The following is a 15,393-nucleotide window of genomic DNA, read 5'->3' as shown; positions in this document are numbered from 1 at the left end:
GCTTTTGCGACGATGGACAGCGGCAAAGGTGTACAGGAGGACGCGAGGGAGGCCGACAATTATAGACTGTCTCGGCTTATCACTGAACGATCGCTGCGAGTGTCCGGCATTTGCATTATTGATTTTGCAACCTGGCCAAGGGGCCACGGTTCGATTGTTCGCGAGAGCAGCGAAGGAGCAGCGCTGCTCTAATTTTTACCGCGGGACCCCGTGCTATGCTGTTATTGGCCTGAGAGCTAACGAGGGGGATTTCGTGGGCAACGGGGCTGACTGGCTCCACCCAAGTGCACTTTATCGTAGTTACTTGCAGCTGCTAGACGTCGAGCTCGATGATGACTTGTTCACAAATGAGCGGATCTGGAATCGTCTCACAAACTGCTTCGGATCTGGAAAATCTTGAATAGAACTTGAGATATTGCAACCTTAGTCGAACGGTTCCGTTTATCGACCGCCTTTAGCGTGCTTTATCATTTCAATCTCAACATCTCAAATTCTATCCAACGCTATTCAATTCTGAAAGCAGCCGTGCGCATTCGTTATCTAATGGCAAATGCGTGGCATCCGAATTTCACCGAGATCATTCATACGTTTCTTCACGTTCATTTTATTTGTTTACTATCGAAATTCGCGTGCAGCACGTCGAAATACCTAAGTGCGTCGTCCAACTATGAGATAATTTCTCATGGATTTTCGGCATTGACCACTAAAAATCGCGACATCTGGATATGCGCGAAACTCAATGGTACACCATGACTCACTGAATGTGATTCCGTTTGTGTTTGTATATCGCGAATATATGTATTTCCACGTTGAAAGTGCGCGCGACAAGAGTTCTGCGAGCTTTGGAGCTTTCGAATAGACGGCGTTAAGACGCGGAAAGATGCATTACTTGGCGCCCACGCGACGATACTATGCATAATCTCAGTCAGCAATAATCGATACTTGGCGACCATTCTCTCTGTAATCTCGCGGAAACACAATTGCGGAAATGTACAATCGTACAGCAAGAGCGTGCACGATTGTTCGCGAAGGGGATTCGGGTGTCGGGGCGAAGGAGATTCACCTCGCGAAGATCCCGAGTATCACGCTCGAAATCTTTTCTCAGTCCTTGCGCGTGTTGTTATTGTTAAAAAAATCGACCTAATTCACACGCGCTGATTCATTGGAATTACCTGAGAAAATGAGCCTGAAAATACACAAGACAGCGCGGTTTCGCGGAATTATATATCACGCGATGTGTGGGTTATCAAAGCGAAAAGAAGAAAAGAAACCAGGTGTCTGCTTGGGGAGTCGCATTGGTATGATGTAATATTTTATCAGACAATTTTTTTGATGTAATACATCCAAGCGTAAAAAACTGAGGTGTGGCTCCAATTTTTGTGTTCCGCTTTGTCGCAGCTTACGTAAGTCGATTGATCCAACTCGCTGGTACCTTACAAGCATTAAAAGCGGAAGGACACGCGAGAATATTCGGAACGATGTTGCAGTGGCGAAGTCGGGAGCCAGATTATATTACGAAAAATGCACGGCGTTTGATCGACGCGTTTAAAGGCTCGCGTATCGCGGCAATTTTCAGATCGGATCGGGCTCCTTGGTCGTTGGACGACTTGGTCGTCCGGGACACGCGCACGCCCTTTTGCACGCAACGAAGCACGCGATAAAGCGAAACTCGCGGGCAAAGCCGATGACGAGGAATGGCGGCGTTGAATGGACAAACGGGTTGACGCACGAGAGAGTTCAGACCGGTTTTCGTCGACGAGACTCGTCGTGGCTATTCGTCATCATCGCCGACACACAAGCCGCTCGGATTCGCTGGATCTCGCGACGCACGGTCAGCGCTTCTATGAGCCCGTCTCGATAAAGATCTGCGTGCGGCTGTCCCCACGGCGCGGAATCTCCGCTCGGAAGAGCGAGTCGACAGAAGTTCGGTTTTTAATTGCATCGCGAGCGAGCAAAACAGCTATGTTTTCGCTGCACTCATTGCAATTATGCGTTTCGTAACGATCGGCGCTTATAAATACGGCCCGAGTCTCGTCGTTTGGCGATTGCTCCACAGCCGTTCAAGGGCTTGTTAGACGATACGCGCACTGCTGATCACCAGGATGAAGCTCGTGGTGGCTCTGCCGGCGATCCTGGTAAGTGAACTCGTCGCGCGCGCTCGCCCGGTGCGCCGATCGATTGTCCGGAGCGTCGACCTGTTGCAGGCCAGTTTCGCGCCCAGCATTGAGGATCCTCTGCACCGGTACGAGGCCAACTGCGGCGCGGAAAGCGGACTCGATGCCGGTGAGCTACCATCCCGATTCGCGCTTTCAAAGCTCGCCCGCGAGTTCGTACGGTCAAATTCGTTCGTTCGTTCGTTCACAGCTGGTATCGAGGTGATACGGCGAGCTCGCGCGGTGCCGGACAACGAGCCAGCCACAAGTGGGCCAACTGCATGATGCGCAAGCATAACGTCGTGAGTATGCTGATCTCGCGGAATCGACATGCGCACCTCGGTGTAACTTGCGCGGATTACCGTTTTCCAGATAAAAAGCGACAGGACGATCAACGCGGACGTGAGCACGATCGGCATACCCGCCGACACTAACACCGTGGCAAGGGTATTCCCGATTTGCAGCAAACCGAGTGAGCGACTTTTCGCCAATTGCACGTGGTCGTCGATTGCAGGCGACGAACCATTCTCATCCAATTATATTTCCGCAGGCGGAAGGGACATGAACGATACGGGAAGGTTGATGATGAACTGCTACCTATCCAACTCTGGAGGACTCGTGATGGGATTTACACCACGCGCGTAAACGTTTGCTACAGCAGAATATGAGAAAGACATGTTAGCTATTTTGTTTGTTAAGTACATGGAAACAAACGCAACTCCGAGAGATAACAGGTGTCGATCTTTCGTCTACCGGATGAGAATGAGTGTAATTTGCGATTTGTCCAGTCGAACCTGCCACTGAAGCGAACACGGTCCGCTAAAATTTGTAAGCGATGCTCCGCCGTTGGTCCTACGCAATGATCGACGTATATCTCGCGGCGTCGCTCCACCCGGTCGCCCGTGGCTATCGGAACGCGTAGACATTCAAAGTCGCTAGCTATCGATCGCGAAGAGACGCGCCTGAGCCGAATGTAGCAAGTGCCACGGACGGACCCCTTGTCACCGCTGTTAACGTTCGATAATAAGAAAAATCTAATCGCAGCGTTGTTATTGATGGAATTGTCGGTTAGCCGACCACCTGCCTCGTTGCGAGCCAAATCGAGCACTCGACCTCGCACAACGCGAAGAGCAAAAGCCGCATCGCGCTTCGCAACTGCGTTTTCTTGGTCGCGCCTCGGCTCGTTAGTTGCGTACGATTCGTCGACCATGCCAGCGCAACTTCGACTTGAACGCAAATCACTCGAGAGCTCACGAATATTACGCAGATTCGGTTTTGCGCCTGTCTACGCGGGCACGAAAGATATGAAATAACTGAACATTGCGAATATTGCGTCTCACTAGTTTTTCGATGCTCGAACGGACGGCCATTATTTCTAGTCGACATTTTTTTTTTCATCGATCCAAGCTCATACGAGCGATCAAAAAAAAAATGAATCGCACGCTGTCCCAGATAGCGAGAAGAGTGGTGCTATGGTTAACATGAACGTATAAACGATTACCGCCTCCAGCTGACACGGATACAGCGATGTGAGCATTCTAGATTGAAAAAATAGAAGCTAAAAAAATTTTTCGCATACGTCGAGACGGTCTATGATGCCTGAAAAGTTCTGTTTTAATCATCACTACTATCGTTATTCGCAGCTGGTAAATTCAGCGAGACTCTGACGTATCTATAGAACTGCTATCTACGTCTATTATTATAAGTACATTGTATGAAAAAGCGTTTTTATTTGTTTCCAAGTTAATATCAAATATACAGCAAATGAATAGAGAAATAAAATAAGTTCAGTTATTTCATATCGTTCAATGAATTAATTATTTCAGAATTACGTGCGTACATTAGAAGGTAAATCAAGTTATTTCAAGCAAATAGGATATCAATAATTAAACAAAATCAATCTTGTAGATTAAAAAAAAAGTCAAGACTTTAATAGATTTTGAATCTTGGTACAAATACAATAAATGTTCTGCCTGGGTAATACTAAAACGTATACATAAGAGCCCCGCTTACAAGGAAGTAGCATTAATACTTAATGGAGAAAAAAACAGGATCGAAGAGTAAACGTCATGTTTCTCATATAATACTATAACGAATAAGTTTGTTTATGCCGAAATTCGCCTCCAAAGGCAATGATATATTTTTGCTACAATTGCCATTGCTTTGCTCAGATTAATTTCAAAAGCTTAATTAGTGACACATTCGAATTTTTTTTCCTAGGCCAGATAATATACATTTGTTTGCATATGTGTGTACGTGTGCACGCACGTTTGTATGATGCAAAAACAACGCGATAAGCAACGTCACACAAGTACATAACGTACTGGTACATATATAGTTGTTTCGAGAGGGAGAGAAAAAGCTACTACATGACGCTTTCGATTTTTCTTAATTCTATTTACAAGTGTTTATTTGTTGTTTGTAGAAGATTATATTTACAGCGAGAGATTTTTCCAAACTTGGGAAATTTATCATGACGCTTTTGAGTGTTACAGCTTCTAGGCTTTTCATCTACCAATCTAAGCAAATTTTTCTAAAATCTGCATTATCTATATTAACTTTGCCAGTACTTTCGGAAAGAACGTTTTGTTTTTTATTACACTGTTTTCTTGTACTTGTTCTTATTTTCTTACAAAAGAAAAAAAACTATGAACTCCTATCAATTAAATATATTCGATAAAAAAATAAATACCATATCATAATGAATACAGAATAATCTAGTATTAAAATAATTATAATGTAAATAACTTCTCTAGTACAAAAAAAGAATAAAAACAATCATTTATTCGGTTGTACTCCGATAAGATTCTTATATCACAATCCGAATTTTCGCTAGCACTTGCAGTTTAATTATCGTAATATATAATTCAGGGTGTCTACTGCAAAATATACAATTATATTATCAAAATTTTATTGCAAAACAAGAACAACAGTTAATCAATCGCATTCGTGTCAAGATTCAATACTGATTCGTTACTTAATAATCCACTACTGCAATATAACTTGTCAATGAGAAAGTCGTGCATGGACTTGACGATAGTCGAATACATATTCAAAATCTTTATGCTGAAACGATTCGTAGACACCCCGAGACTTTTGCACCCTACGTTCTTATATACAAATATACATGGTCTCAAGCTAAGCAACTGATTTATGTATTAATGGGTCCCTTAGCTCTCTGATCTTCCATGCGTCCAGCTTGAAGCCTCTGAATCAATGCGAACAAGTCCTCCTCGGGTACAGTGGCACTAGAAGACACGTCGTCGTTACTCTGCGACTCCTGCTCGTCAATGTCCTTGAGCACCGGGCAATTTGGCAGTGGGCTACGTTGGTCCTCCAATCTGGAGCTTTGGCACCTGGCCAACATCTCCAAAAACGAATCGTCCTCCTGCTTAATCGCTGCGTTCTCCTTGGTATTCAAACCTGGCAGGTAGGGCAAAGTCACACGTTGTTCATCCATACGTTTGCTCTGCATGCCAGCGATCAATTGTAACAAATCGTCCTCGTCCTTGTCTTTTTCCTTGTTCTCGCTCTTCTTGATTTGATTAGTGCGCAGAACGCAGCGCTGATCGTCCATACGGCCGGATTGAAAACGAGACAGCAAATCGAAAAAGTTGTCTTCTTCATCATCGTCGTTGTCTTTCTTCTGCTTGCGTTTCTCAGTTTCCTTTGACTTACCATCCGGCGTCAATTTTATCAAATCCAAATTGTCCATGGACTTACGACGAAGACGGTATCTTCCCGGGGATGACGCTGTGATGTTCATTGGCGTCATATTCAGCAGATTTTTCTTGTCATCGTCGCTCTTCTCAATGCCGAGCATTTTCATGAGGTCGGCGACGTTCATTTGCGCCGTCGCTTGACCCATCGTATCGCCCAATTCCTTGGAAATCTGTAGATGCAGTTTGGCGTAGTAAAGAGCTTGCTCGTGATTACCCATGGCGGAATAAGCATTTCCCAAGGACCAGCATGCTCGGCCCTCTCCCACTCTGTCTTTCAATTGTTGAGCAATCAACAGATGACGCAAATGGTATTCGATGGCCGCAGGGTAATCACGCAAAAGGGTATAAGTGTTCCCGAGAGAATAGCAGGCTTGTGCTTCGAACGCCTGATCTCCCAATTCCTGAGCTAGAACCAGGGTGCGTCTGTAGTGCTGGGCTGCCTTCTCAAATTCACCCAAGAAAATATGCGAGTTGCCAAGGTTACTGTTGGCCCTTCTCTCTGCTGCCTTTTCACCAAATTCTCTGGCTATCTTGAGTCTCTCATTGTGATAGTAGATAGCCTTTTGGAAATCTCCCAGCAGATAGTACGTGTTTCCCAGATTTCCACATGCTCTACCTTGGGCTGCAGAGTCACCAAGTTCTTTCATCAGCTCCAAATTAGCTTGGTAATACATAACAGCCTGCTGCAAGCACTCTTTCACCTCTTCAGAGTACTCTCCTGGCCCTTGATGGCCTATTCTACCATGCTGTTTACCTTTGGCATGATAAACATTACCTAGATTATACAAAGCTCTTCCTTCGCTGAGTTTGTCACCAATCTCTCTCGAAATTTCTAAGTGTCGTTTACAGCAAATCATGGCCTCATCAAACTTTCCCATGACCTTCAGTGTATTTCCAAGATTACCACTAGATTTTGCCTCGCCAAGCTTGTCTCCCATAGATCTTGCCAATGTCAGGTCATGTTTATGATATTGCATGGCCATAACATAATCTCCAAGGTAAAAGTATGCATTTCCTAGTTGGCTGTATATAGCACTAAGTGTGCGTAAGTCATCAGTACCGGCTTGGATAGCTGCTTGAAAAAATGCTACTCCTGCTCTACAGTCTCCAGCCTTACAAAGGCGTTCACCCTCTAAAGCTAACTCCAAACACATATTAGTGTCGCTACCACTCATCTGGGGCTCTGAGCTTAAGTTTTCAGCACTAGCACTCAAAGACATAATTTATTTTGGTTTTTCTTTTTTAATAAGCAACTTACTTTAACCAAATAGAAGCACAGTAATTACAAAATTTGTAATATTTAATCAAAGTACTATTTTTAGAATAATAATTGGCTGCTTTTTGAATTCATCAGAACACTTTAAGCATTCAAATATCTCAATGTACTATATATCAAATTCCTAAGTAGATTCAGTAATTGTTTGATTCAGCAAAATTACAGGAAGAAAGTACTTTGTTGGCACATGCAATTGCACTGTATGGCTTTAATATCTTTCAACAAATAATTGTTTATATAAAAGAGCACCTGACATTTTTGCAGCTCTCTTCTGCAGATAAATTCTGAAGATCTTGAATTTTGCCTTTTTGTATAGTATCCAGTCTTGGTAGGAATATATAAGTATTGATCAATCTACAAATAATTATAATTTAAATTAGTTTATTTATACATTAGTTGCTATATAAAGATTGAAGATTATTAATGAGGGAGAATTTACTAATGAAAATAAAAGAAATCTTTAAAAAGAGTGACAAATAGTTATTATTTTCTATACCTACAACTTTAGAGTGGAACAAGTTACCGCACGATCTAACACTTTCTCACTAAGCTGTGTTAAGTGAGTCAAAAAATCTTGAAATAATAATGTCTTTAAAAAACCACTGTGCTTCAAAATCACTGAATTTTTGAAAGACTACTCGAAAATGTCTTTTTAGAGCAAGCTAACGTCAAACCAACACCCAGACCACCACTCTACTTACATCTCAGCCATCGACGATTCTGGTGGTTTAGGTTGGCGTCCGTTGAGATAGAGAAACTCTCGAAAATCCAGCATCTACGTCTATGATGAAATGAAATAAAAAACGAATTCTCTCGTCGCACCAAGGAGAAAATGTGTAACGGCTAGATCGTCTCCACCTCCGCACTCGCCGCCGTGGGACTCCTCCCTCGTTAGTAATGAGTCATTAGCCCTTACCGTTGCCTTAACGCTGATTGGTCAATTCGGCTCGCGCGCGCTCGTTTATAGGTATTAGTATTAGCCCGAATATATGTAACGTACGGTCAATATTCGTCCCTTCTGCAAACACTGAACGTTTTGGCGGTTTCTGCAGTTTCTTCCAAATCTTTGTTTGCTTACATTAACACCAGTGTTTCATTTGTGGACATATATGCTTGTTTTTTATGTTAAAAACTTTTGGTAGATAAAAATCATATGCAAATTTCATCTTTATCTTAATTGTTGACACATAGAAAACAATTTCTTTGTTTGAAGACATAATTGAGAAGTTTTCACTGAATTTATACGAGTAATAAATAATTAGATTAGATTTGTAATAATAATTTTATTTTCATTAGTTTTATTACTTTACATATGTTTTATTTTTTTGTATCAATAGTAAATACAATAGTTTATATACAAAATTATATTTATCAAGTTGAAAACATGGGTATTATAAATTCACTAAGACATTTGGTTGAATGACTTAAAATTAATTTAAAAATTTCATCGCGTCGTTTTATCAACAACTACTTGAAAGTTAATTATAGTCCATTTCATTACTTTACTTATACACTGACTGAACTTTATGCAATTAGAATTTTCTACATAGTACGGCAAAGAAGGCTTGATATATCACAACGTAACTGTACATTTTTAATTTAAATAGTACAATGCGTGACATTTCATTTCATTCTATTTTTATTTTATTTTGATTAAACAGTTATTGTCTTGAAATTTAGCTCAATAGTTTCATTTTAAAAAATTATGAAAATGTCAACAAAGTAAACAAAGATATGTATCAACACTCAGTGTCAATGTAAGTCAAGCAAATGTAACTAGAAAAATAATAATAATTTCACCAAAACGTATAACATTAGAAAATAAGTATAAAATTATCATCCGAGTATAAAGTCAAGTAAATAAAAAAAAAAATGCAAACTATAATTCTATAAAAACGAGTTAACTGGTGTCATTTCTAGCGATACTATTTTCATCAGTTGAAATGGAAAATTCGTTCTTTGCACTGCTCTTCCTCAGGTACTCACAAGTGCACTGTCCAGTAGACGATCGGTTCTGTGTGTCTGCCTTGGCGACTTCTTTTTCGTATTTACATATCACAGCGTACATATCGCCACCGAGGCGGTTGGCAAGCCAACGATTTTTCACTACCGCGAGTTTCAGGCACTCGCACTTCATTTTAGCGTACAAATTTGTATGTAAAGTCCTACCCATACCCTCGATCACTATAAGATCAACTTCGTGTTTTATCATTGCCATACATAGATCTAAATTCAATCGGCTACAAAGGAAAACGATTTTCAGAAGTCAATACATTAAGTTAGTTTTAAACTGTACATCGAAAATTACCTTAAATCCAAACATGGACCAGCTTGCGCCGTTTCCATAGCCATTAGTCGATTATCGTCAAAAGCACTTTTAATAATTTTGCATAATTTTGATGCGTCTCTCAGTATAGTCACTAATTCTGGATACGTAACGTCATTGAGAGCTGGTAACGAGTTGGCGCACAAAATAACTTTTGTTCCTCTCTGTAGCAGATCTCGTACAAAAGGCAAGATTCCTAAAATCACGTCAACACCGCTATTATCTATAAACACTGCAGCACATTTGTGTGACGGTTTTTTGAGCAACCTCTTCGCCCAATCGTCAAGATCATCCTGCAGCCAAGGCCGCTCTACAATAAAAAATATTTATAAAAAAATTAAGTCATTAGGAAATAAAGGATAATTAAATATGTGATTTACCAGGTATTTTACTTTGAGCATCTTCAAAAGAAAATGACGATGTTTCCAGTAGCGATGCAACTTCTTTTGCACCCCAATCAAATATATTACCGGTAAGTACACCTTTGATCAGTTCTTCAATTTTGGCAGCACCTTCTAATTGATCAACTGCATTCAGTCTTTGCTCGAAGAACTTAAAAGCTTGTTCGTTTTCACCTTTTTTTTGCTAAAAAACAAGTAATAGATTTCATGAATCAATTCAATGCTTTCCACGATGAAATTTTATAGATATTTACTTGTAAGTATGGATCTGGAAAGTCAAACTCTTTCATGCAATGTTCAATAGTATCCAGAAGTGTTCTCACTGTTAAAGTACCGTAAGCACTGAAAATAAATGACGTGAGATTTTCACCAATTTCAAAGTAAGAAACGTATTACTCACAATGGATGTCTGTGAAGGCAGTGCAAACGATTAATGTACTTTTCTTTCAGTTTATTCGCTCGATCTTTTGCAGTCGGACTTTGTGGCTGGCTGTTAATAGCTCTAGTGATAAACGTATCTATAGATTCCTCAAAACAAGCTAGCCAGTAATCTCTGAAATGCAAAATAAAAAATTTGTTACAGCCAAATAAGTAATGGATATTTTCAGTTTAAAATTAACTTCAATTTTATTTATTTTACCTAGCTTCTTTATCCTGAACAAGGTCAGTTGTGTCAGGATTATATGTAGTAGGATCAACTAATAATGGGCAGAATGCGACCGTATTTTCCGCTTGATCAATTTCTAATTGATCAACTTCAATACCAAAATTTGCAGTTATTGTATCGGTTTTAAAACCAGATGACCCAGCATAATTTTCCAACCAACTTTTATTTGATTCTCCTTCACCTCCACACAAAAACGCACCTATCGCACCCAAGTAGCCTTCATGTCGAAGAAAAAGAGGTTTCACTTTATTCTGAAAGTAATATTAAAATGAAATAAGTGACATAAAATTATAAAAAGTAAAAATTGCCCAAGTGCTTACTTGTGTCCAAAAATTTATAGCATAAGAAATGGTATACATGGAGAGAGGATGATTATGTAAAAAATAGCCACCAAAATAAATTTTATTCATATTATGTAAAGAGGCATAAAGACTAGCTATTTGTCCAATGTCATTACTAATGAGATAAAGCAAGCTTCTTGCTATATCTGCCTCTGAAAACTTTTTTTCACCTGAAATAAAATTGATTTTAGCAAACATTGCTTCAAGTACAGTAGACGAATACCTTGAAATAAGTTTATTTACCTGACTTAGCTCTATTGCAACCCATTGCCTTTCCAAAAGATGAAGCAATAATTTCTCCTCCAAGACCTTGCAAAGAGTAGTCCCCACCATATATGTCTCTGACTAACATATCTATATTGCGATGATCTCCCGTTTCTGCTAATTGCAGTAGTTCTTCAAAACTCTATAAAACCATCATATTATAATACATAACATACTTTATATTATTTAATGATTAAAAATACTTACTTTCACTCTAGTGAGTAGAGATCCTAGTCCCCAAAATGTGCCACCTCCTGTAGCTGTACCTCCTATCCTTTCATATTTTTTATCTGATTTCACCTAATAAATATAACAGTATCTATTGGTTTTGATCCATTGCTTAATTTTATCTTGTAAATTAACTAGTTTACCTTCAGTATACTAACTCCACTTCCAATGTTAACCAATAAATAAGGAAAAATATTTGGACCTGCTTTTTGAAATTTATACTCAGGGTTGGCATTTCGTTCAAATTCAAAGGCTTCTCCAGGTATATTTTTTAATAAAAAATTACAGCCTTTAATAAGACAGCATATTTCATCCTTCTTATCAACTCTGCAAACAATACATTTTAGTCCAACAGATAAGAAATATCATACAAATGTGTGGTATATACCAAGTTAAGACTTACGATGTTCCCAGCTTTTCTTGTATGAGATTTGCATATTTGTAAGCTCCACCACCTGTCACTGGAATACTAGTACCTTGAAATCTTTCAATGTCAACCAAATTGGATTTAACGAAATCCAAACAACTTTCAATATAACGAGTCTCAAATTTAACAAAATGTAGTCTATTTCCTTCAAATACTTGGTACAAATTTTCATAATTACTTTCGTCCATTGTTGAACCTTCCTCTAAAAGTTGATACAAAGCCTTGCGATATTTCACAGTTGAGTAATAGGCAATTTTAGTCAAAGACAAACCTATAGACAAGCAATTTCATGATAATATAAGCTTCTGTTATTAGATTGAAAAATAAAAATTTATCATTAATGACAAACATATAACTCAAATGTTACTTTGATGATTATTAAAATGATCTATTCAAAATTTTTTTTATTTTATTGAAAATTAAAAAAAACTATTTATTTAATGAAATGTAAAAAAATTGAATAAAAATTTTACGGTAACCTTAAAAATAAAAATAAAACAGTTTTTCGTGGGTTACTGTAGTTGCAAAATCAGATAAATTCATAAAATACACAAAAATAAAACATACCGATATCAATAGCAAATTTCTGTGCATTCTTGAGATTAGCGAAAATCTCGACTGCAGCAGGTAATTTAATACTTTGCGGATGAAAGGTCTCATCGGTTGATTCTGCCATTTCTGATGACTACATGCACTCTACACTTCGTAATCTCTTTCTGTCTTTCACTTTGTTATATATTTATTTATGTAGCGTGTACGTTTTTTTTACTTATTTATCGTAGTTCTATTATTATTCTTATACGATCAGCTGCGCGGCACAGCTGTGACTAAATACTATATTCGAAATGTCACCGGATAAACCCTGAGATGAAAATAATTAATATTCCTAAAAAATGATACGTAATTAGCATCGATATAATTTGTATCAATTAAAAATAAATTTACAATTTGTGTTCTTCGGTAAATCGAAAAAAAAACAAAAAAACGAGATCTCAGAAAATCTATACTCCTCTAAGACAAAAATGTTAGATTTTCAAAACAAAAAACCAATGCAAATATTTTTGCTAATATAAGATTTCTTTTAATTTATATTAATTAAAAATATGAAAATTATAGTTTGTTTCCTCTTGAAAAAAATATAAGTCAAGTTTTTTAGAGTAGCCTTGATAATATTTTTTGCGCATATTCTGGTGGAAAATTATTATTATGGAGTTAGACTAAAGTTTCATGTGTGCGCTGCGCAGATACTCAATACTGCAATTGCGCAATGTGCAGTTGCTACTACGCACCAACCTCAATAGAACTCATAACAAAAGTATTTGAAAATCATGATTCTGGCGCAAAAATATTTGATTTTGATGAAATAAAGAAAGATTATCATTTTAATTGAATTTGTACTATCTAAAGATAGCAATTTTACAATTTTAATCCCTTGTAAAACCGAAAAAAAAATAAAAGAACTTTACTCCTGGAAAAAAAATGGATTTATGAAAAAAATAATGCTAATAGATTTCCTTTAATTTGTACCAATTAAAAATAATAAAATTATAATTTATACCCTTCTGTAAAAAAGAGAAATCAAGTTTTTTAAAGTAGCATTGATCTATCTTTATCTTAACTGGATAGCAGTGACTCTCCAACTAAGATCCAATATTAGTTTTTAACTGGCCGTGGATCTTTAACTAAAAGCTGATATGACAATACGCAAGCGTGATTTTTGTTCTAACGTATATGTGAGGGAGAAAGAACTTCTCAAGAACTGTTTGGGACTACTTAGACCCCGGTCCCATAGACCCCGGTCCCATAGCTACGTATGAATACGGACGGATACGGACACGAATCGCAACTCTAGTAACATCACTAAAAATATCTAGTTCGATTATTTAGTACCAACACTACCGGTAGTGAGCAAAAGTAACTGTTGTTTAAAACTGTAGCGCCGAACGTACCACATTTAATGTCAGGTCTACAATTTACTTTTTAAATTCTCATGAATATTGCTTATTGATGAGTATGCTAATGTAAAAAAAGCTTTTGGGATGATTAATACATATTATTTATATATTTTTTTTTCTTCTCATATATTCAAGTACTTCCATAAAATTAAGGCCTAATTCCACTAATTGTAGTTGAAAGTCTATCAATTCTCTATCATTTGCCATCTTATAGACTGCAATAATGTAAAGGTTAGATAGGCGTTACATTAAATGTGGTACACCCAACGTGGATTGAATCGCGACCCCCCCCAGTTAGGTTGGTATGAGAATTCCGTCGTTGCATCGGAACGAAGAAACCGCGGGAATATTCAAAAATGAAAATTCGTTTTAAGATACGATAAAAAGCTAAAACGTTACTAATTTGTTTTTAGGTTTAAAATTAATTGTTTGCCGAACAATGAATTTAGATGCATGATTATTTGATTTTAGGTTTTAATTATATAATTTAAATTGTATCGCGTGAATTGACTCGCAACCCCCCAAGTTAGGTTAGTAGAGTGCTACTTTTAGTCGGTAACGGTGGTTTTCAGATCGGCCATAGTATAACGCTCGTTCTTAAATTATATAATTAAAACCTAAAATCAAATAATCATGCATCTAAATTCATTGTTCGGCAAACAATTAATTTTAAACCTAAAAACAAATTAGTAACGTTTTAGCTTTTTATCGTATCTTAAAACGAATTTTCATTTTTGAATTTTCCCGCGGTTTCTTCGTTCAATGCAAAGACGGAATTCTCATACCAACCTAACTGGGGGGGTCGCGATTCAATCCACGTTGGCTGTACGTTCGGCGCTACAGTTTTAAACAACAGTCACTTTTGCTCACTACCGGTAGTGTTGGTACTAAATAATCGAACTAGATATTTTTAGTGATGTTACTAGAGTTGCGCGATTCGCGTCGGTATCCGTCCGCATCCGTACGTACAGTATACCTTGAATACATGTTTAGCTATCCAAGTATTGAGGCTGAAATGCGGACTCAGAAGGATGAAAAGAATCTTGAACTGCCAATTCACAAGGTTTATTTCCTTTATTCTAAATTTGAGATTTCGACAAGACGGAAGGGAACTACAAAAATTGATCGGGAAAAGCGGAACTACGAACTTGCCGCGTGGCAATCGTAATAAATCAATTTTATAGCGGCGCGAGAGAACTTGCCTCGTGGCAATCGTAATCAATTTTAAGCGACGCGAGAGACTTGACTGCTCGGTGTCCAGGAAGAGAAGAAGGAGCAATTGCTCCGTTCGGTAATGAGCTTGGTTTCCCCTCCAGCGCCTAAGTGCCCCCCACAGCTACTTCCCCGCTGCTTGGCTGTCAGCGCTGCGGGCGGCGCAGGCGACCAAGTGGTGGTGAGTAGCGGCCTCGTGCGAGACACCACAGCTACTCCCCCCTTAGAACCGACCGCGGTGAGCGGGTGGAAGTTGACCCTTCGAAGGATGTTGGGCTTATGCCGTTGCCGGGCGGCGTCGTTATTGCTGAGGCAGGATCGACGGGTGGTAGCCGCTGGAGGTGGTGGAGGGTTGATGATTGGCTCCGTGACAAGCGCTTGCGAGCTTACGCTCGTCGATGGTGTCGCCTGTGGTTGCGCC

General features: G+C 38.8%; 2 protein-coding genes and 1 long non-coding RNA gene across 3 annotated transcripts; 1 reads left to right on the top strand and 2 right to left on the bottom strand.

Annotated features, from left to right (window-relative positions):
* The first annotated feature begins 2,371 nt into the window (after nucleotides 1-2,371).
* Nucleotides 2,372-2,805, top strand: LOC131673891 (uncharacterized). Its single transcript, XR_009302755.1, has 3 exons — nucleotides 2,372-2,455; nucleotides 2,526-2,625; nucleotides 2,704-2,805. It is a non-coding gene; the product is annotated as an uncharacterized LOC131673891 (long non-coding RNA).
* Nucleotides 2,806-4,060: 1,255 nt separating this feature from the next.
* On the bottom strand, nucleotides 4,061-8,047 carry LOC131673883 (G-protein-signaling modulator 2). Its single transcript, XM_058952239.1, has 2 exons — nucleotides 7,853-8,047; nucleotides 4,061-7,505 (listed from the first exon to the last, which is right to left on the bottom strand). The coding sequence occupies exon 2, from the start codon at nucleotides 7,093-7,095 to the stop codon at nucleotides 5,305-5,307; it is 1,791 nt and encodes a 596-aa protein (XP_058808222.1). The 5' UTR covers nucleotides 7,096-7,505; nucleotides 7,853-8,047; the 3' UTR covers nucleotides 4,061-5,304.
* Nucleotides 8,048-8,476: 429 nt separating this feature from the next.
* On the bottom strand, nucleotides 8,477-12,625 carry LOC131673888 (4'-phosphopantetheine phosphatase). The gene is made up of 12 exons (XM_058952251.1): nucleotides 12,373-12,625; nucleotides 11,782-12,076; nucleotides 11,522-11,705; nucleotides 11,358-11,450; nucleotides 11,130-11,292; nucleotides 10,866-11,056; nucleotides 10,519-10,796; nucleotides 10,279-10,431; nucleotides 10,133-10,220; nucleotides 9,858-10,062; nucleotides 9,460-9,787; nucleotides 8,477-9,391 (listed from the first exon to the last, which is right to left on the bottom strand). Exons 1-12 carry the CDS (start codon nucleotides 12,479-12,481, stop codon nucleotides 9,052-9,054), a joined length of 2,427 nt encoding a protein of 808 aa, XP_058808234.1. The 5' UTR covers nucleotides 12,482-12,625; the 3' UTR covers nucleotides 8,477-9,051.
* Between the last annotated feature and the right edge of the window lie 2,768 nt (nucleotides 12,626-15,393).

This window comes from Phymastichus coffea, unplaced genomic scaffold, assembly GCF_024137745.1.
Source record: "Phymastichus coffea isolate CEN01 unplaced genomic scaffold, Cenicafe_Pcof_1.1 PCOF00203, whole genome shotgun sequence".
NCBI lineage: Eukaryota > Metazoa > Arthropoda > Insecta > Hymenoptera > Eulophidae > Phymastichus > Phymastichus coffea.
This window is presented reverse-complemented; position numbering and strand designations above follow the sequence as displayed.